Here is a 26,675-nt window from a genome sequence, read left to right as displayed (position 1 = left end):
CCCCCTACTTCCCCCGAAACAAATTCACCTGCACTTCCTTCAATCCCTCCTTCTCTTCGTCCCATACCCACATTTTCTCGTCTATTTTTATTTTCCGATACCCTAACTTCATTGCTCTCCAATTCCACCACCACCACTTCATTCTCCTTTCTCCCCTTCATCCTAACTTTCCTTACCTTGCCTTTAACCCACCCTATGCTCTGTAGCAGCGTTTCCACCCCGTCCCTTTCTTCCCCTCTGTTGAGCATCAATCCTCTTATCAATATATTATTTCTCCTATCTGTCTACTCTTTTCTCTCCATTCTCAACTGCATTGCCCTTATCCTTTCCCTATCCGCTTTCTCCTCCTTTTCATTCTTACGCTCTCCCACTTTCTCTTCTATCATGATCTCTACTTTCTCCCAAATGCCTTGCTTCTCACCCTCCTCCGTGTCCACTGCTTCCATTCCCGACATGCCGTCCACCTTCTCCAGCCTTTTTTCCGCCCTTTCCTTCCACATCCTAATATCTTCTTCCATCTCCTTTATTTTATCCTCTTTTTCCTTCCTTACCGACACCAACTCCCTCTGCAATCCTTTTACTTTTCTCCTCAGCTCTTTTACTTTCTTTCCCCATCTCTCATCTCTTACCCTCAGGTCCTCCCTTATACTTTTCATCTGTTCCATAGCCCCTCTTACGTCCTCCCTTTACTCTCTGATCTCGCCTATTAGCATCCCGATAGCCTCCTTCTCCATCTGCCCCTCCATTTGGGTGGGGAAGGGGGGTGACCTACGTGTTCGTATGCTTTTTTAAAGAGACTCTCTGGCACGCTTTTCTCCGGACTCTCTTTGCTTTACCTTTTCCTCTTCAAGAGATCCTCCCCCTCACTTGCACTGGAGGCTCTCAACCTTGCCTGATCGCTTTTTCCGCTCCGATTCTTCCCCCTCCCTGTCGTGCCACTTGACACCTAGCCACGCACAACTGGCCGTCGTGTCTCTATGGAAATTTCCTCCTCGTCTATTTCTATAACGTTGCAATTTTCTGGCCTTCGTAAAGGACTCCATATTTAGAGCTAGAACACAAAACGTTTCTCCAAAAATAAAGTGACACTACAAGTCACTTATATCACTCATTAAAGCGTCACTACAAATCACTTATATCACCCACTACTTTCCAGTTACGGTCGCCATAAATGTTCGAAATTCTTTACGATAGGGAGTAGAAATAAGAAATAAGTATCACTTGACACTTTGAAGGACCAAAAAAGTCTCTTTATATTAAGGTATGGTGCACACGGTTTAAGTCGTCTGCGGTGTAATGTTACGCGGGACCCTTGATAAATCTGCCATTTTCAATTTTTTTGGGTGCAAACATTTTTTTCTTTTAGTCCAAACATGTGTTTTAATATATGCAAAAGATCATTGACCTATCTTATTGTTATTTTATTAAAAAATCGACAAAAAATACCTTTTTATGCTTTAGATGGAGTAGTCCCCTTAATGAAAGTAGGAGACGGGGAAAAGATAGATTGAATGTGCAAAGGGATCAGAAGAGAGGAAATAGGAAAAAATTTAGAAAGGGGATTAATAACCTGAAGAGATGAAAAAATTTAGCGGAACTGGAGCAGGATAGAAAAATAGAAGTATTGCGAATTCTACGGAGCACTGAAAAATAATTTAGGAAGGGAAAAGTATTGGGATGATAAAAAAATAGAAAATAGAGATAAGGAACAATGGGCTGCATAGTGTATCTCTATGTACCTAAAGCCTGCATACTTTGAGCATCCACTGAGAACATGTCCAATTGTTTCTGGCTCTTTCTTGCACGCACAGCAGTTTGTATCGCCTTCAGGTACATTCATTATTTGCTCACGGTAAACTAAGGTGTATATAACGACGTATTGATAGGCAAAAAGAAATCCCTCCGTCTTCGATCTTAATCCAGCAGATTTGAAAAACATGTTGGATAGAATCATCGATAGCTCTTCTCTACAAATAATGCCGTAAAATTTACCATGAAGGGACTTGTCAGCATGTTCATTTAGTAGCAGTGAATGTTCTGCTTCCCTTAAACGACTTTTAAGCATCAAAGGTGTTAATGATGCTAGGCTATGTGTAGTGTCGTTAAAATCAAATGGGAGAACAAGCTCCTCTACTGCCCTATCTGCGGCTCGCTAGAGAAACGCCGCAACGTTGACGACTTCATGTGAGTGTACGAGTCACATTAGATAATCTGTGCCTTTTAGAACTGAGCAGGCTGTAGCTAGAACCGTTCTTCAATCCACTCTAAGCTCAGCAAACCTCTACCCCCTTTATCTCGAGGCAGGTATATAAGAGGTTTCCGCTTGCGGTATTCTAAGATATGAATATGTTTCTCCATTACCAAGATGTTGAATGGTATTTTCGCCTATGAGTTGAAGATCCTAATCATCACGTATTAATGTATTTTCTAGTCTTCCTTGGTGCACAATAGATAGAGGCAACAGTGAGATGCAGAAAAGTATCGGACATAAAGAGTCTTCTTGGAAGACCTCCCTCTTATATGTGACATAATTTGTAATCGTTTGTCTTTTGACGGATGTTATGACAAATCTTGTTTGTCACACTCTTTTTGACATTTCACTATTTTTGGAATAGCTTATAGCTGACGTTTAAACAAGCAATGGGCCGTTAGTTCTTTGAACTTGACAAATCTCCGCTCTTAGGGATCAGTACCGTGCGTCCTTCAACGTTCTCCGTTTAAGAAAGTAGTTAATATACGAGCTAGTGTTGCGCATAGAAGTGAACTTATTCCACCAAAAGTTGTTGATTTTATCTGGCCCTAGCGCTAAAAATGTTCTAGATCTAGCGATAACTTTCTTCACTTCATCAGCAGTAATTATTTGACATTCCTCTGTAAATTAATTATATTTTATCTTTTATCTTATTATAGTGTTTATTTATGGCATTAATTTTTCGGCCATTAAGGATAGAGTTGATTGTTTTTGTGTGTATTAATGAGTATCCCTCTGACATCCAGGGTAGATTCGATAATTTTACCCATAAGGATAGAGTGAGTTATTTCTATTCGTTCTCTGAGATCCAAGGCACGTTCCTGCTGAGGATCGTCCGAGGCGGTTATTACGAAATTGTACAAGGGAATAGGTAACTTCGCCTAAAACCATAATTTTTGCAAATGTTTCTGTTGTGGACAGGCATTTCTTGGCTTTTTATGCTTTTTGTTTTCTCTTTTATCTGAAGAATCTGAAACACCAGAACGCAGTCAGGCCTCAAAAGTATGAATGGGGTGATTCTTGCCTCTCACTACCTCTCGTGCGAAAGAGTTCGGAATCTCTTCCTTTCCCAACAGCGGCTGATAAGGACTAACGAAGAAAGGACAGGACGATAAGATGGACTAATCGGAAGCGAACCTCATTGGCTATCTTTCTCCCGATCGTTGCGAATTATAGAAATTAAGTTCACGTGCACCAGCCCTCCACCAACATGTCTACACAGCGTGCTATTGCCGCTTTCTACTAGCACATCCAAGGTAGGATCTGATTTCCTTTTAGCGTTTAGCCAAACCTTTTTATTATTTGATCTTGTTGGAATTGTTTAAATGTAATTTTTGTACTCCTTGGCTAAATCTTTGCTTTTAATGATTTATACAAGTATACATTGATGTCATCGTTGTATTGCCTTTTTTATATTGAATTGTGAGTGGCAAAACTTGTATCTCGTGTTTATCTAAATATGTGCCTTTGAAAATTTTAAATAATCTGGATTGCCAAAATCGCTAAAATTAATTGTATTTGTTTTCGAGTCAGTGATGACCCTCATTGTGAATCTTGTGACTCCCCTAAAATTTTTATCCTATTTGTGATTCTCTTGATATTGTCGATTTTCCTGAGATTACCGATTCCTATAAAATTATGGATTTGCTAGAAAATACCGAATCTCTTGAACTTACCTACTATCTTAAAATTATCTTTGAGTGATTTAGTGATTGAGTCTTTTAGTTATTATTTTTGTGATGATGATTCTCCGAAATCACCGACTCCCTTGAAATTACTGATTCCTTTAGAATGTTTTTGATCCTGCATTACCGTGCAAATTATTTCTGACTTACTTATAATGCCTTTGAAAATAATTTTATCTTGTTTTATTTTTTAAATGTTGCCTACCCCGCAAATATGAGTTTTTATTCATTTTTTAATGTTACTGATCTTACAATATCGTCTATATTTTGTTTGATATCTTTATGATGCCATCCAAAATAATTTTATCTTTTATAATGTTACCGAATCCGCCCTACGCTTATGTTATTTTGTTCAATTTACAATGTTTCTCAAAATGTTTTTTTAACCTTGCAACATATTTGAAAGTGCCCCCGGTCCCGCTTTGCTCGCTTTTATAATACCTCCTACTTTGCGCAAATATTTTGTTTGTGTTCTCGATGCCGCTACGCTTCTTATATTCTGTTTGAACCATTTGTAATAATCTATTATGTTTACGATCCCGCAATGCTTCTAATGATATTTTGACCCCTTGCCTTTCGTACGAGCTAATTTTATCCCTTTCTTTGTGATCTCTACATATCGTTTTTCATATTGTGATATCTTAGAAATTACATTTTATGTAATTGTTATTTTTATTGTTTTCTTTTCCCTCGGTGGTACATCTTTTGTTAAACTTTTCTGAAATATGGAATACATTTTTGTTAAATATTGTATTTAATTATTTGAGCTTTGTAATTACGTACCGCCCCCCTCTACAATATTTTATCGTTAAACTGAGTTCCTTAGTTGGTGAGGTTCCCGTTTATCTTTCGTCCTGAACCGTCCAATCGTTCAGTGAGTTTACCTATCTCTTTCAGAACACAGGTCCTGGCTACATTTAGCTTTTTTCACTCAGCTCGGTTGAAAGGATTTACCTCTGTCTCATGCAAGGACTGTCGCCCAAAAATCTCAGTTGTGTTATATGTCTAAATTATTTCTTTAAATGTTATCTTGAATTACCTATTTCTTTCAACCTCATTCATTTTACCAGGGCCCATAGTGCGCTATTTAGAGAGACCACTTAATTTAATTCTAGATTGAAAAAGTAGCGTTATAAGTGAGATATCTGAAGCTTCTTTATCTAGCTTATGAGTATCACCATATAGTTGTTCCTAGAAGAATTGAATCTCTTCTCGACTAGGCGGATTTTTAAAAGAACATGTCGTTTTGTTGAAAAAACGAGAAGGTTAACTAGAAAAGGTGAAATTTTCCTGAATCCACTTCACACTGGTTCAGAGTGTGATCTGCTATCCGTAAGTTTCGAGCAAGTGCACTAACTTTTGGAGTAAACTTCTTATTTGATGTTATGTAGCTAATCAGCACTTCAAATTTTATGCATGCCGTATAGTAGTTTTAATCGTAAAATGAAGCTATGCAATAAGCTCGCGCGTCTTGATCAGGCTTACTGAAGTATCATTACCTCTATTTTCGCACATGACGGAGATCGCCTTTTCGTAAACTACACAGTTCAGATTCCAGAGATCAATATCTTCAAGAAGCAAATCAGGGAGAGCAGTATTAGAGCTTTAGCTAATTTGTCCGTCCTGAGAAAAATTTTTTCGTGGATTTTTGATCTCCTATTTCTCTTATTGGCATTATCGGCTATCTGCAACAGTGGTCTTTCTAGAACGAGTGGTATGTTCTGTGGAGGATATTGCTCTTCTCCTTGATAAAGAGCTTCATATCCCCCTTTGCGTAAAACGATACATGATCTCTTAAATACTAGGGAATTGTAACATCATATTCCGGGTGCATATTGATCCAATGTTCATGCAGCCTTTGCATTTATCCTCTTCGCGCCGATGAGCTTTCTTGTCAACAGGTAAGGATGTCCCGCCTGAGTGGCTTTGGCCATTTAAATGTCATTTCAGGGCTATTGCTTGCCCTTGCTTTCTTTAGTTTGAACCACACATTGTCCAAATTGCATCATTTCATTTTTCCCGATAGAACCTTCTCTCATCTGTCTAAAAGTTTCGATTTTGGTTCCTTCGTGCACTACTTTTCTTGTACCGACGCAGTCCGGCAGTAAGAACATCAGGTCTCTGCCGTTGGGAGTCCATCATCTCATCCAATATTGCTGGTGCTAATGTCTCAGTGTGCCGATGCTAGATGATTTTAGTAACATGGTTTATCAGCTTTCTGGTTCTATTTCCTTTTCTATATTCGGTTAATCGACCCAATTTTCACCTTACTTTGCTGACGTCCATGTCCAACCTGATATTTCATTGTGGATCTCGATCGCTTGCTGGGACAGAAACTGAATTTGCAGGCTTAGTTCTGCGGTCCAACGTTCAAAAGGTTGCCACTACTGCACAGTCTTCAAGAGGTTGCATCTCTAACACAGTTTGTGTTACGTTCAAATACGTAGGTGAAACCTTGCTGTTGAGGTGTCCTATTAGTGCACGCAGATCATTTGTGATGTTTATTTTGGGCAGAGAATGCCTTAGTGTTCGTTCTACATATCTTAACTCTAGTAAAGTATGGCAAAAATTCCTTTCAAGGTGCTTTAGTTTTTCTGGCATTTCGCTATCCACATCATCGTTATTAATATCCGGATGTGGTTCTAATGGACTCGGTACATGATGTTTATTATCCTTAGCACCTATGCCTTCAGCTTCAATCAAGTCTTGGTTCTCCATATATTTCAAGGCGAGTTCATCAATAGGAAGCTGATGTTCCACTTCTATTTTGATAGCAGCTATTTCAACAGCGGAAAGGAATATGTTTACAGATATTGAGCGCTTCTGCTCTACCAGATTCTGCTCATTTATTTTTGTCACCCCCAGCTGTGATTCCAGGGGCGCCTCGACGATCCTCGGGAAGCGACAAGCATTTCAAAATCCTTGACATACTCTCCATTTTTCAGTTATGGGTTTTGTTATTCTTCTTAGTCCCTGTCCTCTTCATTATCAGCCTATCTGACATAGAAAACCCTATCAGTAGCAGTGTTACTGCCAATATAGCCGTCAAAGTCATGAGAGGAGAGCTCGAGGCCTACCGCGACACCAACGTGAGAACACCTTCGGTAGGGAAAACACCTTCGGTAGGGCGAACACCTTCGGTAGGGAAAACAACTTCGGCAGGACCGAATCATAATTATTATACATTATTTTCATTTATTCAAAACTTTTACTCGAGTGAACCCGGTTATACATCATAGCCACGCACTAAGTCAAGTTACAGATGAGATTAGCATGTTATAAGTCAATCCAAAACGATGTTTGAAACCTCCTGCGGTGATGTTGTAGGTATACAATTACGAGCGGCCGCGAGCGTTGGATTATTATCATTATCATTATCATTTTTGTACCAAAGTTTAAGTAACATGTAATTGGGGTGGAACATTGCATAGAAAAATATAAAAACGAGAGATGGGTATACATGGAGAATAAATTGAATTGAATATCGTCGGGTTACCACGTCCTAATCGTGCCCCGTATGGCCTGGTGTCCTGATTTTCTCTTAAAACTATAAAAATATCCTAGTTTTTACAGAACCAGATTATTTTCGAGAAATCTTATGATTTTGGACGTTAATTACGAATTGAACGCCAATTGCGTGATTCATTTTTCGTTAATAAAATGCGAATGGAGCGATGAACGCAACCGACTTTCAGTGAAAACTGTGCGCGACACATTTTCCCTTATCTATGCACGCAATTCAATTTAAGTATCGTAAAAAAAAATAATGTCGATGACTTTTTTTCACCTAAAGTACAAAATTAATAAGTTACAATCTTTAGATTATGAAACTTCACATTCACAATTAGCCATTAGCATGTGCACTGAATAAAGTGAATGGCGCTGACGCAGTCAGTGTAAATCTTGTAATTCCTGCACAGGATAATCTATTATAATCATTGTAAAAAGAGAATAATTACTTCACAATTATTGTATTTAGAAATAAATGATTGCACGAATTATAATATATTACAATATATTTTTATTTTCATGTCTTTAATTTCTGTTTAATCTGCATTTTCCCATTAAAACTTATTTTTGTATACCCCTGCAAAAAACGTGGCACTGAAAAGTTTCACAGAGGATTAGCATTTTAAATGCGTTTTAATTCGAATTTCTTATGCGGAGAAAAGGTTTGAAAAGTATTGATTCGCGTGAAGCTTGTGCTCGACGAATGCGAGACTTCAACGAGCATGCTTTACATTTAAAAGTATTGGATCGCATTTAATTCATCCATTTTTAACTACTATCAGTGGTCGAGAATTCTTATACTTTTTATTAAAAACTATTGGTTTGCTTTAAGTTCATCGGCGACAAATTTGACTACCAAAGAAATTTCTTCAAAAGAAGAAAAAGTATTTTTGCACTGTTTAATTATTTCATTTATTTTAAAATTATATTTTATATGTAAATTAGTTCACATATATGGTAATTACATCATTCAAATCTTAAAGTAAACGAACGTCACACGTCCTGAAATTACCCGCAAATACGAATATACGAATCCTAACAGCACACGACCGATAAATTGATCTCTATCTAAGTCCTGACACCTAACCAGGCGAAAAATATTAGCATATATACCATTTTACACGAGGCACTCGACCGGAAATCTGAAGGCCTGGGTCCGCTTCCCAGCGGAGCAAAAGAAGATCTTTTTTTTCAGAAAAAATATTTTAAAAATCATATATCCGATTTTCTATGCTGAAGATGATTTTTATAGACTTGAAGAAGTATATAAATAATTACTTTTTTCTAGTTTTCGAGTTATCAATTTTTTCAAACTTAATAAAAAATTGAATATATATTTTTAATTAATACAAAATTAATATAAACATAAAATATTTAAAACAACTTCGGCCCACATTATTTTCTTAAAAATTACCTATTTCTATCGACCAAATAGCGTATTATAATTCGATATATAATTAAAAAATCGCAATTACTGCAGTCTCACAATTAACAGGAGCTCTTTATACCAAAATTTCAGTATAAATAACCGAATTTTTCGGTACGTGAAGACACTTTCTTAGAAAAACATAGTTCATTACGTAAAGAAGAAGATTTAAAAAAAAATTTATAACACATTTTATTGTAAATAAGACTTTTCACACAGAGTCCTGTCAAACAAATTTTTGATCCATGCAATTCAGCTAAGAAAACAATGACATTTTGACATTTTCATTTTTTCAATTGTAGAACGCTATTTTTTGTAAAGAATGGGAACGAGTCTCTCTGCTCCCGGGTAGAAATTATTACTTAATTCTTGCGAGGTCCTGTCCAGATTTCCTATTTTCTATCGAAGCCCTTAAGTGGCAATCTATCGAGGGCGAAAGCGAAAACGTCACGCAAACTACATGTTTTCCAGAAGTTAAATCTAAAGAATTGACACCTTCTTTAACCTCAATTTTCTCGTATTTTTATGGACATTAATTCTTAACTATACTCCATAAATTAATATAAACTAACTTATTGTTGGAATTTTTCAGAGAAGACTTATTACTTATAATTAATGAGAAACGCACTTTATGAAAATATCCGCAATCGTCAAAGATCGAACGCACGCACCGCTCGCTTCAAAACACACACCTTATCCCCAAAGCTACGACGCCACACTGAGGACGATACCATAAATACTGATGGCATTCTTTCGACACTTTTGAACTTATAAGGAAAATGCCTCTTCTGCAGCATTGACTTTTTGATTGAACTATGATCAATCGATAGTATGTCAAAAATAATTAGACACCTAATAGATTTAATGTTGTCACAATTATTCATTTTGATTAAAGAAATATTTCGGGTTCCAATCGTGTGTAAAACTACGTTTTGTACACGATTGGAACCCGAAATATCTCTTTTTATTAATTAGACACGTCTCCCTGCTTCTTTGTAATACGGCCCTTGTTTAAAAATTATGAGCGGATGAAAATCACGGTCGCCGGGGCTGCCAAATGTCTACCCAGTCACGCGCTGCTCTTTTCAGCCTGCGTCACTGGTCCAGAGGTAAAGCGCCTATCTAACGTCCAGGCTGTCGCTAGTTTAAATCTTTTATCTTACAACTTTTTTTTCTTCTATTTTTCGCATTGGAAATATGTCAAATAATAATTTTTTATGTCCCATGGCGATCAATTCCCCCCCCCCCCCTCTAAAATAATAAAATTATTGGGAAATAACTATCATGCAGACACTTTTCGATTCATTTATTTGCATAATCGTAATTTATCGTCATTAATTGCCCTTGTTGTCGAAAAAACGTTATGTTTCAAATGATTTTACGACGATTGTCACCCACAAATATATTAAGAACAATAAATATGTTTTTAAACATACTTAGATAATTTAAAATTTAATCAACATAAAAAAATATATTTTTCAAATTTTTAAGGTGTTTTGTGTTAGACACTTTTTCTCAAGAAATGAAATTTTTAAAAGCTTGCATCTCGGTAATTTTTGAAAACTTTTCTCTTTTTTTAATAGAAGTATAAGAAGGTATAATAAGTCTAATGTACACTGCAAAAAGAATTTAATTATAGTCCAAACTTATAAATATAAACAATCATTTCTGGATTCAATGACTGGAGTATAATCTTTATAATTAAAAAAATGCTGTATTTCAGGTCATATTTCTGTTTTACGTTCTTAGAGACTTTTCAAAGTTTAGTGCAAATTTCACTGTAGACATTGCATTTTTCAACCAAATTCTGCGACTTCAGTCTGAGCTTTATGATTTAAAATTTGAAAACGCTTTTTCATCTTATGTTTTTTTTTAATTCTTTTTTCGTATTTGGAGTTTTCCTTAAGCTGTCTACAAATTTCAAAAGTGATTTGGAATTTTCGCAACTGAATTGGACAACTTAAATACAATTTTTACAATCAAAATTCGAAAAATACAGTTTCGATGTTCTGTATTCAATTTTTTATTTCTATTTTACTTTCTAAGAATTTTTTTCAAGTTTACTTCAAATTTTACTACCGACTTTACATTTTACAAACCCAAATTCTACGATAAATACTTAAAACTGTATGTTGATTTCATTCCAATATTATGCAATATACAACTTTTATGTCATTTCGGTTTGTTCTCGATCCATAGTATTAATGATAGCGGACTTCCCGCGGCAGCAAAGCCGCTGCTACAGGGCGCAGTTAGTTATACTTAGTTTATTAAAGCAATTCGTGTATGCGTGGAAAATTCATATTTTCAATTCGATTTTAAAGTATAGAGACAAAAAAAACGGAGCCCCGAAGGGGTCATTCATATCATCAGTATCATACGATACTGTATGTCAAACAAGAGAAAGTACTGAATTTTCTAAATGAATTTATAAAATATGTGGATTTTTAATATTTACTCTAGAAAACCTAACAAACAAACAAATTAACTTTTAAGAGATAACTCTAATTCTCCATAAAGGGTTCACTGAAAATTATTGATATCAAATACCACCTGCAACTGGAAAAAATGAATTATTTATCAAATCACCATTTAAATCACAAGAACTGGAATTTGACCCTAAATATATTGTCATAGTTACACAAACTTTATTAAATGTAATAATTATCCATACGACTTTATTAAAAACCAGTAGACCAAAAATTAAAAACATAAAACACTAACATCTCACAACTGAAAAAAGAAAGAATTTCATTTTAAACAAAAATAACAGTACTCTTTGGCAAAGAACTATACCATCCAAAATTTAAGAAATTTAAATTAGATTAAAATACAAATTAAGAATTCTATTTAACGCCCAATAATCAAATTAATGCAGAAGCCTGTAAAAAAAATAAGAATCCAACGACGATAGTTTTGAAAAGGGTGGTGTTGTTTATAAGATCACTTGCAGGATCTGTAAGATGAATAAGGATTTTTGTAGAAGAAAATTTTAACAGACTTTAAACAATCACTTCATCCTAAAATCTGTGTTTACTTACAAAACGTCTATCAAGTTTCTTAAACTAATACAAAAAAAAAATGTTACGTAACTGCAGTTATGGTGTGGGATGGTAAAAGTGTTTAAAATAACGTTACGTAATGGGCTGGGGCGAAAAACCAACATTGTGCCTCCAGGAAACGCCTGGGTGCGGAAAAGTGTTCCAGTCCAATCCGAAACTCAGCGCACTTTGAAATTTTGAAATCGGATAATATCTTCAGTCTGTTCTTTGAGGGTGAAATCTCGAAATTTCACTAAAAAGCATTAAATTTTAAGATTGTGCAAAAAATGGGCTTAAAATCGATACCGATGCCTTCCAATGGTGACTTTACGATGAAAAGTCATCAGAGGGTACTTAGAGGTCGGTACCGAATCGCCAAAGTCACCCCATGCCAATCCTCATGGAGGGGGAAGTGGTTCAAAATTGCGTATTTTCGATTGAAACGCTTAAATGCTTGTGCAGCGACCACCCTGGTGAATTGGCGGGTGAAGTAAAGAAGTGGGCGGAGTTTACTAGGGTGAAGTGGAAGGAGGATGGTAGAATGAACGGTTTCGAGTGTGCGTCGGGTGATGTTTGGTGCAAGATAGTTGAGGTTACGTTACACAAAAGTTTAAAAAAATGCAATAACAGGATAAGAAGATTTTAATTGCTGCTTCAGTAATGAGGTCATTGTTATTAAAAACAGTGATGTGTTTAATAATAGTGGGAAGTGATGAAGATACTAAACTTTAGATGATGAAGATACTAAATTTTAGTCTACTACTAAATTTGAGATTCCCGCCACTTCTACCCGCCAATTCCACTGTTCACTCACTTCCACATACCTAGTTTCAGTGGGTGTAATAGTCACCCGTCGAGTGACCCCCACTCTTCACCCGAGTGACCACTGAACAGTTCACCCGAGTGAAGCCCAACACTCACCTAACATCGTGGAACGGCTCGGAGTGCACCCGAGTGCAACAGGGTGGTCCCCTGTAACGCACCCGTGGAGGTGGCTGCACATCGGGCTCCACTCACGCCCTACTCAACCAACCAACCATATGTAGAACGTACTTATTTAAGTCCCAGAGACATTAATTACACCCACAAAGTCTTTCTTATGGTAGTGTCAAATAAGTTGACAGTCTTTCGAGAAAGAAGTGTGGCGCGTATCTATCGGTCCCGAGCCTCAGGACCGATGCCTTGTTTGGACACCTCTGTTACCAGTCTAACAGTTCTTTTCACCGCTACTGTGTGACAAGGGAAGGATGTAAAGTCCTAGTCTGGTACCAACCCATCAGCCATAGATAGCTTAGTAGTAAGTTCATCCTCTGTTATAGGAATTAAAACTGGAGGTATGGTAAGTGAAACATCTGTCTGTTCCCAATCAATAATTTCTGTATAATCATTAGCTTCAAAATTAATTTTTGGCACAATATTGTATCTAACAGTTGTCTGTTGTTTATGTTTTGATTCCAGGATTTTGGTGAGTGCGTCTTGGCGAACGGTAAGCCTAGAGTCGGTTACCATTCCAAGATGTATATTTTCTGGCATGGCAGAGAAGCCGCTCGTCTGATTGGAAGTGTGTACCACATTTCGGTACTTCAGAGGAAGAAACCTTGACAATTTGATTGCTTGGAAGAGGTGCCGACTCACATCAGCGATAGACTTATCCCGTCTGATGTGGAACCACTGAGGTACGTATACTGTAAGTAAGTATTCGGCTAATACTTGCAGTTTGTTTGTGGGTCTTTTTGTTGATATGTATAATCTCAGAATTCTATTTGCAGTTGTTAGCCAGCGAGCCATGTCGATGGGGCCTATCTTCCAGGAGGCCAGCTCAGGAGAGTACGCTCCGAACCGTATGGCATCTGATATTTCACAAAGATACCTTTGATCTGAGCTGAGATCAGTGGGCTCAATCAGGAGGACAAACGAGCTTAAATGTGCCGCAGCCCGTTGACTTATACCATATCTTTGAGCAACTACTGCTGCTTCAGGTAAGTCAAGTATGGCTTGTGATAATTTTCTCTGCACAAGTCTGCGTGGTATGTCGTAAAAATCGTCATCATCGGTAGAAGCTTCAACTTTTACCTTAATTTCAGGAGGAAGATTATCACCTTCACCTTCCTCAAAGAAGGAATCTAAATCTATATCCATATTAATCGTAGAGGAAGATGTGGAGGCCGATGCAGTAGGAACGCTTTCCTCACCCTCTCCCCGTTCAAATCTGCCACTTTTTGCAATACGTTCTGCTCTCTTATGTATTCTTTTTGCTCAGAGACATCTACGCTGGCGATTCCCAGGAGTCTTTTACCTCTTTGGTCAAGATAGAAGGCATGCTCTACGGCTGGAACCTTCTTTTCCTTGGGACAGGAGCACCTAGACAAGTGAACGCACTTACAAGCGGCTATGTTAAATAATTCAGAGCAGTACTCTTTGAAGGCGGCGATTTTCTGATCCTTATTACTTTGAGAAGTTGTTTCACTCTTCCTTGAATTTTTCAACGTAGTGTATTTTTTATGAAGATTTGTGAGAAATTCCTTAATGCGTTACTCTGAGACCGTTGGGATAGAAGCAGATTCCCAAATAACTATTAGTTTGGAACGGACTTCGTCGGCAATGTCTCGGAACGAAGGCTCCTTGTCTTTTTCTGAAAGACAGCCCTTTTGAATTCGAACCTCCTGACAAAATCGCAGAACGTCAGCCCTCGTTGGCAAAACGTTCGTACCAAAATCTTTTGGAGGACCAAATATAGGGCACTGCACAAAGTCTCTCTTTGCGAATTTCGATATGCTGTGGCATACAAACCAAAGAGGGGAGTGCAGGCAGAATCAGAATCTCTACCACCAAAAGAACCAACGACGAGACAATGAGAAGAAGAAACTATAACGACAACGTCAACTAGTACCTGCATTGAACGAACATTAGGCGTGAGTCGACAGTACGAGCCATTGACAGGTTCTGACAAGTCTCGACAAAGCTCGACCAGTGGGAAGGGGAGGGGGAGAAGGCGACCGGGGTGGGGGGATCCAGCTTCAGTGTAGAGGTGGTACAGACGCTCGTGTGCTCGTAGGCAGACATGACCCAGGGACCGCACAATTATTTAAGCGTTTTACTCGAAAATACGCAATTTTGAGCCATTTCCCCCTCCATGAGGATTGGCATGGGGTGACTTTGGTGACTCGGTACGGACCTCTAACTACCCTCTGGTGACTTTTCATCGTAAATTCACCCTTGGAAGGCATCGGTATCGATTTTAACCCCATTTTTGCAAAACCTTAAATTTTAGTGTTTTTTAGTGAATTTTCGAGATTTGACCCTCAAAGAACAGACTGAAGATATTATCCGATTTCAAAATTTCAAAGTGCGCTGAGTTTCGGATTGAACTGGGCCACTTTTCCGCATCCAGGCGTTTCCTGGACGCACAATGTTGGTTTTTCGCCCCAGCCTATTACGTAATATGTGAACAAGATTATAAGTGTTGAGAACATTTTAACAAAGAAATTTTTATTAGAAAATTGAGTAAATGATAAAAATGAGTATAAAAGTGAGATCGCGCACATAATAATCTTCTTTATTCATAATGTGTCACCTAAGGGTTTACATGACTTCCGTTCCTTACAATCTTTCCGTTTATATCTATATTTTTTTACAATCGTATGCTTTCTATATATACAATTATTTACAAATATTTACATAAAATCTTATATCTAGTTCCTTATTAGTTCCTTATTTCTATTTTCTGCGATAGCGCAATTTAGGACTTATTAGCAAACGAGTGAGCGCGCGATCTAAAGCGAGAGTGCAAGCGAAAGAGAGATAGAGAGAGAGAGAGAGCATGAGAACGCAAACGCATCTTAGTCTACTTAACTTTTACTTTACCATTACTTACAATTTTTACGCTTCTAATCTAAGGGACTTCCGTTTCCTTGTTCTTTCACTTTTTTATACCTCCATTTACCTTTTTTCACGTGCATTCTTTCGTTCTCTCTCATTCGCCCCTCTAGTACCCTCCAACTCCTTCATCCATTCTTCTCCTAATCTATCTTCCCCTAGAATCTTCACCACATTTTCTTTCCAGCTTCCTTTATCTTCCATTCCTCTCCTACATCCTTCCCATACATGCTCCCATGTTTCCTCCCCCCATTCACATATTCTACACTTTCTTTTCTCTTCTTTTTCCCAGTACATCTCCTCCCTTACCTCGTTTCCCAATCTATATCTTGCTATTTTGGTCCACCTTCTCTCTCCCCATTCCTTTTCTAAATACTGTGGCATCCCTTCCTTTTTTATCATCTTATACCATTTATTGAATTTTGATTCCTCAATGGCCCCCCATCTTTCTATTAATTGTCTTTCCCTCTCCCTTTTTTCCAACTCTTCATAGTTTACTCCAGTCCCGTCTTCTATTCCTCTATCATTAAAGAACTCCCTCCTTTCTTCTTCCCATCTCGTTAATTCGATCGCCCTCCTTCTCCTCTCTTCTACTTCCATTAAACACTTTCTAGCCAATTTCCTCCCTTTCCCTCCCTCAGCTTCATCTCAAATTTTCATGCCCTCTTTCCCGCTCTGATACTTAACTTATCCCTTAGCCTTTCTTCTCTCACCATATATCCTGGCGTCCTCAAGTCTGCCTCTCGTGTCCACCTTATATACATATCTTGTAAACTCTTAATATCTTTGTTTTCTTTCCATCCCAATATCTCTGCTCCATAACCTAAAACCCGCCATACCAGCGTATCAAGTAACCACAATCTCCTTCTCTAATTGTTTTTAACCTTCTTTTCCCTATTCCTCATAATTCTTTCATTACCCCTGCTGCTTTTTTATCCTTTCTCCTATATGAGCTGTATGATCTTCATTCGTTTTCATGATATATCCCAAATATTTATACTCTTTGACTTCTTCTAACTTTATTCCTTTCCATCTCTCTATCCATTCTTTCTTCCTTCCCCCTCATTTTCTAAACCTCATTATCTTTGTCTTTTCTACATTTACAATCAGGTTTTTTCCATCTAAGTATTTCTCTAATCCTGTAATTAATCCCGCCATCCCTTCTTCATCCTCTGCCACCAACACTATGTCGTCTGCGTATGCTAGTGTATATATATTTTCCTTCCCTATCCTAACTCCTCCCCAAACCTTTCTCCTCATTTCTACTTCCAAGTCTGATATTAATAAATTAAATAAAAGTGGGCTCAGAGGACACCCTTGTCTCACACCTCTCCCCAACCAGAAACTATTTCATACTTGCTCTCCTACCTTTACCCTGCTCTTTGTCCCTCTAAAAATTTCTGATGCTCTCTTTATTAATCCCTCTTATCCCCTTTTTTATCATAACTTTTTCTATTTCTCCTCGGCCTAATGAGTTAAGCGCCGCCTTTAAGTCCACGAACATTGCTATCATTGCTCCTTTTTTCCCTTTTAATTCTCTTATTTACTAGATAGTTAAGAACATATATCTTGTCCATCGCTCCCATTCCTTTTCTAAACCCTCTCTGATTCGGTGACTGGATCTTTTTTTCTTCAACTTCTATCTGTAATCTCTCCAACAAAATAGTTACGTATACTTTATACAGTGTTGGCATCAACGTCACACCCCTATAATCTTTAACCTCTTCTCCCTTGCCTTTCTTTACTATTGGCATGACTACTCCTTCTTTCCATAACTCAGGCCACCCCTCTCCTCTCCATACTCTATTACACATTATCCACGCCCATTGCTCTAGTTCCTCCCCTCCATATTTCCATACTTCATTTGGAATCTCATCTATACCAGGTGCCTTTCCATTTTTCATTATTCCTAAAATTTTAACTATTTCTTCCCTTGAAATGTCCTCTTCCTCATCTCTTTCTTTACCATATTTTCCTCCCGTTACAACTTTTCTCTCTACTCCTCCTAGCAAATCCAAAAAATATTTCTTTCATTCTATCATTTCAATATCTTGGTTTACTCTTTTTCTTCTTTTTGTTTCTCTATTTACTACCTTCCATAACTTTTCTTCCGTCCTAGCCTTCTCCGCCTTTTCCTCAAACCTTTGATTCTCTTCCTCTTTCTTTTGATAACACAACTCAGTATACTCTTTCTTTTTTTTCCTATATTCTCCCCCATTACTTTTTTCTTTTCTCCACTTTCTTCATTACTTTCTGACCCCCTTTTTTTCTCTTTGCAGTCCTCATCCTACCCACTTTTATCCTCCCCCCCCTTTTATTAACTTCATTTTTGTTTGTGCACTCTAATCCTATTTTTATTTCTCCTATCATTTTTCCCATCTCTTCGTTCTCATTTCCCTCTCCCATTTTGATCTTTCTTATTTTTTCTCTAAACTGCTCTTTTCCTTTCCTTCACCAATTCCCTTGTCCTACACTTTTTACGTTTCCTCCCCTTTTATTCATATTGCTCTTGTTTATTTGTCCCTCTAATGTCACTATTAAGGGAAAGTGATCCGAATCAATATATTCACCTACCTCTAGTTTCTAAGCCTTCTCTCTTACCTCATCATCCACTATCACATAATCAATTACTGTTCCCCTTTCACTTTCTGAGCGTGTAACTACTCCTTTTTCATTCCCTTCTATATTTCCGTTTAAGATATACTATTCCAACTCGTCCAAGCTCTTGAACAACTTTTTTCCCTCCCCACTTAGTACCTTATCTTCGGATTTTCTTCCTCTCTCTTCTCCCCATTCCCTTCCTCCACTGTCTCCTGTTCTCGCATTGAAATCCCCATCTATTATCATCCTAATCTCTTCTTTATTTTCTTCAATCATTTCTTTAATCTCCTCTGCTTTTTCCTGCATATCACTGTTCACATAAATCCCCACTACATTCCACTTCTCTTCTCCCATCATTGCCTCTTCTACTATTACTCTTTCTTTTTATTCATTCCTGTCTTTCTTATCTTTCCCTGTTATACATTCATTTCTTACTCCCATAACCTTTCCTCCCATTGCTCTGCCCTTTTTATTCTTCCTCTTTGCATTTTGCATTTGCCATTTATAACCTCTTGATAACCTTCCCCTTACTCTTTCCCATCCCGTTTCATCTAGCCACGTCTCCATCATTATGGCTACATCCCGTTGTGTTAAATTTCTCATAAACTCCCTATCCTTTCTCTCCAATCCTGCTATATTTCAGCACTAAATCTTCCATTCTTCCCTACTTTCGTTTCTCATCTTTTTTCCTTCTTACTATTTCTTATTTTCCTATCTCCCGTTCCTTCCTCTTCTAGTTTCCCTGCACCTCATTTCTTACTATCTGTTCCCTTTCTTCATCCCAATCCCACCATACTCTTTCTATCTGAATTCTCCTATACTTAACCCATGTTCCCTTTCCCTTTTTCTTCCGTCTTCCGCTATTTTCCTTAATTTATACTGCAATTTCCTTTCTACCTATGTCAAATCATCCTCTATTCTCTCTGGACTACCATATAATAACCTCTTCTTTGTCATCACCTCCCTCTTATGTTCCCATTTCTCTAGTTTCACCAGTACCATTATCTCTCCTCTTCGCACTTCCCTTCCTACATTTCGCGTTTCCTCTGTCTCTACATTAGCATCAATCCTTTTTAGTACTTCGTCCATCCCTTCCTTCAGCTCCTTCCCCTCTAATCTTATATCCTTTATCACTATATTTAATTTTCTTTCTTGCCTCTCTTTCCTTTATATTCTTTGTTCTATTTTCCTCAGCCTTTCCATCTCCTTATTCCCACTCTCGCCCCCACCACAATCCCCGTTCGAGCTTTCAGGTTTTGTTCATCCTACCTCTCATCTCTTCTACCTTTGTATTATTATCTTCTTCCCGCTTCTCTAGTTTTTGCTCTATCATCACTTCTAGAATTTTCTTTAGTATTTTCTCTTTCATCGACACTTCACTTTCATCTCCGCTACCATCAGCACCCTTACTATTGTCGCTCTTGCCTACCAAACTCTGCTTTTCCGGCGGCGATATAAACATTTTCTGATATTTTACGCTCGCCCCGATATCTTCCTTCTCTTCACTACTTTCCCTCTCCCCTCTCTTCCTTTTGATAAATGCTTCTATTGACCCTACGCTTTTTGCTCTTAATCTTTCCTTTTCGATAATTATTTTTATACTTCCCCCTTGCCTTCCTTTCCTTTATCTCTTCTTTCGGCGTACTGAACACTTCCTGCTCTAACTCTGTTTCTTCGGCGGAGATACTCGCTCCGCTAGCCATGAATCAAATTCAAACTTTTCCGCCTTCTATACTTCCCTGCCTCTATCTACCGTCGCTGTCTGGAATCTGCATCGCCTTTCTTTGTCGCTACCCAACCCTGCTACTACCAATCCGTCAACACAGTTCTTCGACCCTGTCACAAATCTCCAAACAAACTTCCACACAAATCTGTCTCAATCCTCCAAAATATCTACCTCCCCTTTGCAACCTCACAATCCCTCAATTAATCTCTCACATCGACACCCTTCTACACACTTGCACAATCCACTCACCTCAAATTTCACCACAATATCAGGAAAACTCAGCATCAACAATTCCCACTGCTTTACACTTTCATGCCGGAAACGGAAGTCACATAATAGTCTAGTAAGTAAATGTACAAGTATACTGCGAACGTTGCCAACTCAGCGATTTGGCAACACTCCATTTTTTCAGAATTCAAAAATTCAAAATGACCGATACCGCAATTTGAAAATCATTGAATTTTCATGTTTTGGTGAAACATGAATTCTTTTGTTTAACATACATAGTTTTTATTAAAAGCTCAACTATTTGGTCATCAATTAATTTTTTGTAGAAAATTGGTGTTTTTGGCATAAAAATTCGAGAATTTGGTAGAAAAGCGAAACAAATACATAGAATTTATAGTTTGTTTGAAATTCATATTTTTGGTTTGAAACTGAACTATTAATTTAAAAATGTAACTATATTGTTAAAACTTCCTTTATTGTATGTGTGAAATTCAACTATTCGCTCATAAATGTACTGTTTATAATTGCACTTCTTGTTGTAAATTAACCTTTTTCTTTGAAAATTCGTCCTTTTGGTTATGACATTAATCTTGGTCTTTAAAACCTCATCATTTTGTTTGAGGATGCAAATGTTTTATTAAAAATTCGTCATTTTTAATTGGATGAAAAAGGTTGATAATTTGCTTGTTGTTGTTGAAAACGTGTTTTTATAACTGAAAATGTAATGATTCCACTTTTAGAAAATTATCATTTTCATTGAGAATAAATATTTTTTGTTAAAAATTAGACTATTTATTTCAAATAAAGTATTTATTTTAGAAATTCTTTCGTTTTTTTAGAAAAATAATTTTCGTTTATCTTAAAAGTTTCATTCCACTTATCGTTAAAAATTTGTCGCTTATAAGTTAAAAATTCAACTATTTGCACGTAAATTAACTTTTTTATTGAGAATTTATATTTTTAGAATAAAAATGAAGTATTTATTTGAAACTATGTTGTGGGATATTCTTTCTTTTTGACGAAAAATAATTTTTCTTCATCCGTAAAGTTTCATTTCACTTCTTAAAAATTCATATTTTTGGCTTAAAATGAAATTATTTATTTGGAAATGTACCTATTTTGTTGGAAATGCTTGTTCTTTTTTTAAACTATTTTTTTTTTATCTCAAAAGTTTATTATTGCACTTTCGGCTCAAAATTTCTCGTTTATAAGTTTATAATTCAACTATATAATCATAAATTAAGTTTTTTTGTTGAAAATTGGTCTTTCCGGTCATAAAATTAATCTTGTGTTTGAAAAATTCATGATTTTGGTTAAAGGTTTAAACTATTTTGTCAAAAAATCGTCATTTTTTATTGAACACAACTAGTTGATAATCCTATTTTTTGTTGAAAAAAGGTTTTTAGCTGGCATGTAGTGATTCCATTTTTGGTTAAAAATTCATTAATTTTTTTTTAAATTTAATTATTTCGTCTTAAAGTAACATTTTTCTTGAGCACTGGTATTTTTTGTTAAAAATTTAAGTATTTATTTCAAAGTGAATTTTTTTTAAATTCTTTTGTTCTGTGGAAAAGAATTTTTTCGTCTGAAAAGTTTAATTTCACTTTTGGTTGAAAGCATGTTGCTTATAGGTTGAGACTGCAACTATGTCGTCTCAAATTTCTTTCTCAAACATTCATATTTTTTGTTGAAAATTAAACTATTTATTAACAAATTTAACTATTTTGTTTGAAACTTCTTTTTTTTTTTAATTAATTTTTTCATCTGAAAATTTTTTTATTCCACTTTCGGTTTAAAATTTCTTCCTTATACGTTTATAATACAACTATCTAATCATAAATCTGATATTTATGCTGTTGTTGCGGAAATCGCTTAGATTAGAAGCGTAAAAATTGTAAGTAATGGTAAGGTAAAAGTTAAGTAGACTAAGATGCGTTTGCGTTCTCATGCTCTCTCTCTCGCGTGCACTCTCGCTTTCGTTCGATCGCTCAATCGTTTGCTAATAAATCCTAAATTGCGCTATCGCAGGAAATAGAAATAAGAAACTAGATATAAGACTGTATAAATAGTTGTAAATAATTGTATATATAGAAAGGATAAGATTGTAAAAAAAAATATGGATATAAACCGAAATATTATAAGGAATGGAAGTCATGTAAACCCTTAGCGGACACATTATGAATAAAGAAGACTAATGGTTAAAAAATGTTATTTCCCTGTTGAAATTTCAACTGAATTTTGTTTTTGTTATTGAAAATTAAATACTTTTTATCCTAATTTTTATTTTCCCTTTCAAAATTCATCTCTTTTTAATAAAAATGTCATGTTTAATAAAATAATAAAAATAATGTCTTAATAAAATTATTCACTTTTGAACCAGTAAATTGCATTTTAATCCAATCCGTGATAATGATGAATTTAAAATATGATGCTCAGAAATTGTATATACATTTTTGTATTAGGCCATAGGTTCAATATATCCGTGTGTAATAAATGTACCAAAATATTAATGTGAATTGATTCTTATTATATTTTCCCCATATCTTCTGCGTATCACCTCTATATCGGAAAAATTTTTAATAAATGAATATTTCTCAATACCTTAGGGCCGGTTCCACCAACCTCGGTTAAAAATCTAATCCTCGGTTAAAGCTAATTAGGCGTTCCACCAATTTTTGACAGCCGGTTAACTCGCATTAACCACCGTTAAATCTAACCGGTCAAGATTGGTCGGTTAGGGCAATTTAATCGTCCTTTAACCTAAAAAGTGCAGCGTCATTGTGAAATATGGAGTTTTTGGAAGAAGTTCTGAGGTCGTCTGATCTTTGCTTATGATCGTTGCAAATGCATGACAAAATAATATCTCTGAATTTAATAACGCATTAAAAGTAGTTTACCGACAGTATTAAATAATCTTTGAATATTTTGAGTAATCTTTTCGACATTTTCCATTTTCTAAGCGAAAGAAAACTGAAGAAACTGCTTTTAGATCAAATATCCGCAGTGTTAAAATTTTAAACCAAAATCGTGAAGTGCGTTTGTTTTTATAGTAAATCGGGATTAAAATGTAATCGGGAGCAGGACAAAGCGAACAAAATGCAATTTTTCAAACCACCAAATGATCTTAATATTATTTAATAATGGCAAATTCTATTTCAAAGAACGGTATCAAACTAATGTTATGGCAACGGTGTTACATATAAAGTGTATAGGTATATCTTCATGTTTTTAGAGTTTTTCTCTTTTAAAAAATATTATTTTATTATTAATATTAACTGTGTATATTGGGCATTATTGAATGAATAATAAAAAAATGATATCTTAATATATATTCAAGTTTAAAAAAATGAACTAAAATTATAAATTGTAAATAGATTTAATTAATTTTAATGAATTCACTTATAAAATTGCTTTTCAGCATAACTCTTTTCATGAAATCTAGCTTAAGATTTAGGACAACGAGGGAATTTTCATTATAATTGTTTTTAAATTAAACATGAAATAAAGGATCTTATTCTAAATAAGGAGTCGCAACATAGGAACTAAGTTTTCAAAATAATTTTCAAATTGCTATTTTATCTATTTTACATTGATCTATTCTCGTCTAACAGTGCATGTAGGTTTTTAATTATTGATCATAATTTGTTTCATCGAATCTACAGAAAAGAATGATCTATAAACGTTTATTTTCATTTCAAATGTTTAAATTATGTCTGTGAAAGAATAATTTAATGAAGATATAAATTATTTTACAGTTTTTGATGACTGTAATGTAATAAATAGAGTCAAACTTATCGTAGATGAAATTTTATAAATTTTTTATTACTTTATAGTACCTTTTTTTAATTTTATTAATTTCTATTTTTAAATTTTATATATATATTTTTAATTTCGCTATTGAACGGACAATAAGACTTTAGGAAAATTCAAAGTTATCCAGATATTATTTTAAAAGGTTTATTTTAAGTTTTGAAGATTTTAAAATATGTAAAAAAAAATCCGAAAGATTTAAAACAATTTTTTCCGATTAATTTTTTTTTTATTGGTAGAAGTTTCAGTTAGTTTTGAAAACAATCGAAAATAATTAAAATCTTTAGAAGATTTCGAAAAATTTAAAACGAAATGTACATTTTTGATGATTTAGAACAAAAAATAGAAGCCTTTTAAGAATTTTTAATGGTTTTAGGAGAACAATATAATTGTCCCAAGATTCCTGTTAATATTTTTAATGATTTCTTTATTTTAAAGAAGAGATTTTAAACGAAAATTGAATCAAAATTACATAAAAAATTTTATTATGCTTGATAAATATTTTCAACTATTCAAATAATTCCAAGTTATTTTTAAACTTGTGAAAAATTGCATTTTTTCAATGTAGATTGTTGAAGATTTTGAAATAGAGAGATGGATTAAAATTACGGAAAGTTTCGAGGGAATACAAATTTTTTCTTCAGATTCTCAGAAAAATGTTAAATGATTTTTCTAAAAGATTTTAAAGTATTTCCAAAAAAATTTCTAAAAATAATCTGGGAGTCTTGAAGGAAAATTTGTTTGTCTTTAAAATATTTTAATAAAAATTGAAAAAAAAATTTAAAGACCTTTAGATCGTTCAGATACATTAAAAATATGTTTAAAAAATGTTTAATTTGATAATCATAAAAATTTGGAGAAAAATGTAGATTTTTTACAAGTTTTTGAAAGAGAAGGTTTTTATAAATTTGGGAAGGTTTTTAGAAAGTCAAACAATATTCTCTAGATTATTAGGAAAATTTAAAATTATTTTATGGAAGATTTTAGGATAATTTATTTTTATTTTTCAGAATTAAAAAAATGGTAGTTTCCAAAAATTTCAAGTTTAAGAAAATAAACTAAAATTACACATAGTCAACAAAATTTAATTAATGTTAATGAATTCATTACAAAAAATGTTTTTCATCGTAACTATTTTCATGAAATTTAGCCTAAGATTTAAGAGGGAAAGGGAATGTTCATTATACTTGTTTTTAAATTGAACATGAACTAAAGTTATTTCAAGCTAAAAAAATAAACATTGTTAAAAATGATTTACAAAATCGAGGAAAATATTTTATTGTTAATTATAACTGGTTTTTTTTAAGAACTTGAGGTGAACTTTTAAAATAAATATTTTACAATTGTCATTGTTTATTTAACAGTAGTTTTTTACACTTTAATGTTTTTCTCTCTCACTTTAGGTAAAAGTTGCAATATTATTATTCAATCCCAATGATGTAGGGCTTATTTTATTCCTCAAAAGATTCTCCGCAAATCTTATGGATACGTTTTTAGATTAAAAATTTCATTTGGGGATTCTAAGATCTTTATTTTTGTAAACAATAGGTTCTCATATATAATTAAAAAAAAAACTGCTAATGACATTTGCAGAAAATCTTTTAAGGAATAAAATAAGCGATACAGCATTAGACTTAAATAAGAATTGCAACTTTTATCTACAGAGAAAAAAGAAAACATTAAACTCTAAATTGTTATTTTCAAATAAAGAAAACCCGAAATATTTTTATCAGAAGTTCACGTCGAGTTCTTTTTCAAAATTAGTTACAATTAACATTAGCATATTTTCCTTCATTTTATAAATCATTTTAACAAGGTTCATTTTTTGAACTTGAAATAACATATGATATTATTAAAGAAGGAAGCACATTGTGTTAATTAAAACACATAATTTGTTTATTAAAATATTTAAAAATCCAAAATGAATTTAAATTAATAAATAAAATAAATATTATGTTATATATATATTACATAATATAATAAAAAATGTTAGAAAATTTAGACTATTTTCTTTTTGGATATTTAAAAATTACACAAATAATTATATGTTTAATTTGATTGTGCAAGAATAATTATTTTCTGTAGTTAGTAGAAATGCATTGGGATTGACGTCTAAAAGCAGTGGATTTTAGGATTTTCGCTAGTTATTTTTTATTCAGAATTTATTCAGGAGGTAATAAAAAATCTTAAAGATTATTATCTTTTACCCAGAACTATTAGAAAATTATTTTCATTTGAGAAACATTTTTTTAACACTTTCGCCGTACAATATTTAAATACTAGGCCAACTGCATAGCTGGCGCCACCACACAGCCACCGTCAACTCTCATGACAAATATTTTTCACAGCCCTCCAGAAAAGTGGCATGGGGCTGCAAACGAGATTTCGCTTAAGAAAAGCTTGTGTAAATGATCTTCTGAATCATACAGTCTGTCAAGTTAAAGCGTGGGTGGCTTTACTCGCAGTCGGTAAGGTGTATCGACATGATTTTGGTGCCAAAATATTAAGAAGAGCTCCCTCT

At 34.7% G+C, this 26,675-nt stretch overlaps 1 protein-coding gene across 1 annotated transcript in view; it reads right to left on the bottom strand.

Annotated features, from left to right (window-relative positions):
• The window catches only part of LOC117170369 (testis-specific serine/threonine-protein kinase 4-like), a 75,425-nt gene extending 55,017 nt beyond the window's left edge, over window positions 1-20,408 (bottom strand). The window contains exon 1 of the mRNA XM_033357124.1: window positions 20,366-20,408. Within this exon, the coding sequence (XP_033213015.1) occupies window positions 20,366-20,401 (36 nt within the window). The 5' untranslated portion in view covers window positions 20,402-20,408. The remainder of the gene's footprint in view (window positions 1-20,365) is intronic.
• Window positions 20,409-26,675: the final 6,267 nt, after the last annotated feature.

Source organism: Belonocnema kinseyi, chromosome 3 (genome assembly GCF_010883055.1).
Source record: "Belonocnema kinseyi isolate 2016_QV_RU_SX_M_011 chromosome 3, B_treatae_v1, whole genome shotgun sequence".
Classification (NCBI taxonomy): domain Eukaryota; kingdom Metazoa; phylum Arthropoda; class Insecta; order Hymenoptera; family Cynipidae; genus Belonocnema; species Belonocnema kinseyi.
This window is presented reverse-complemented; position numbering and strand designations above follow the sequence as displayed.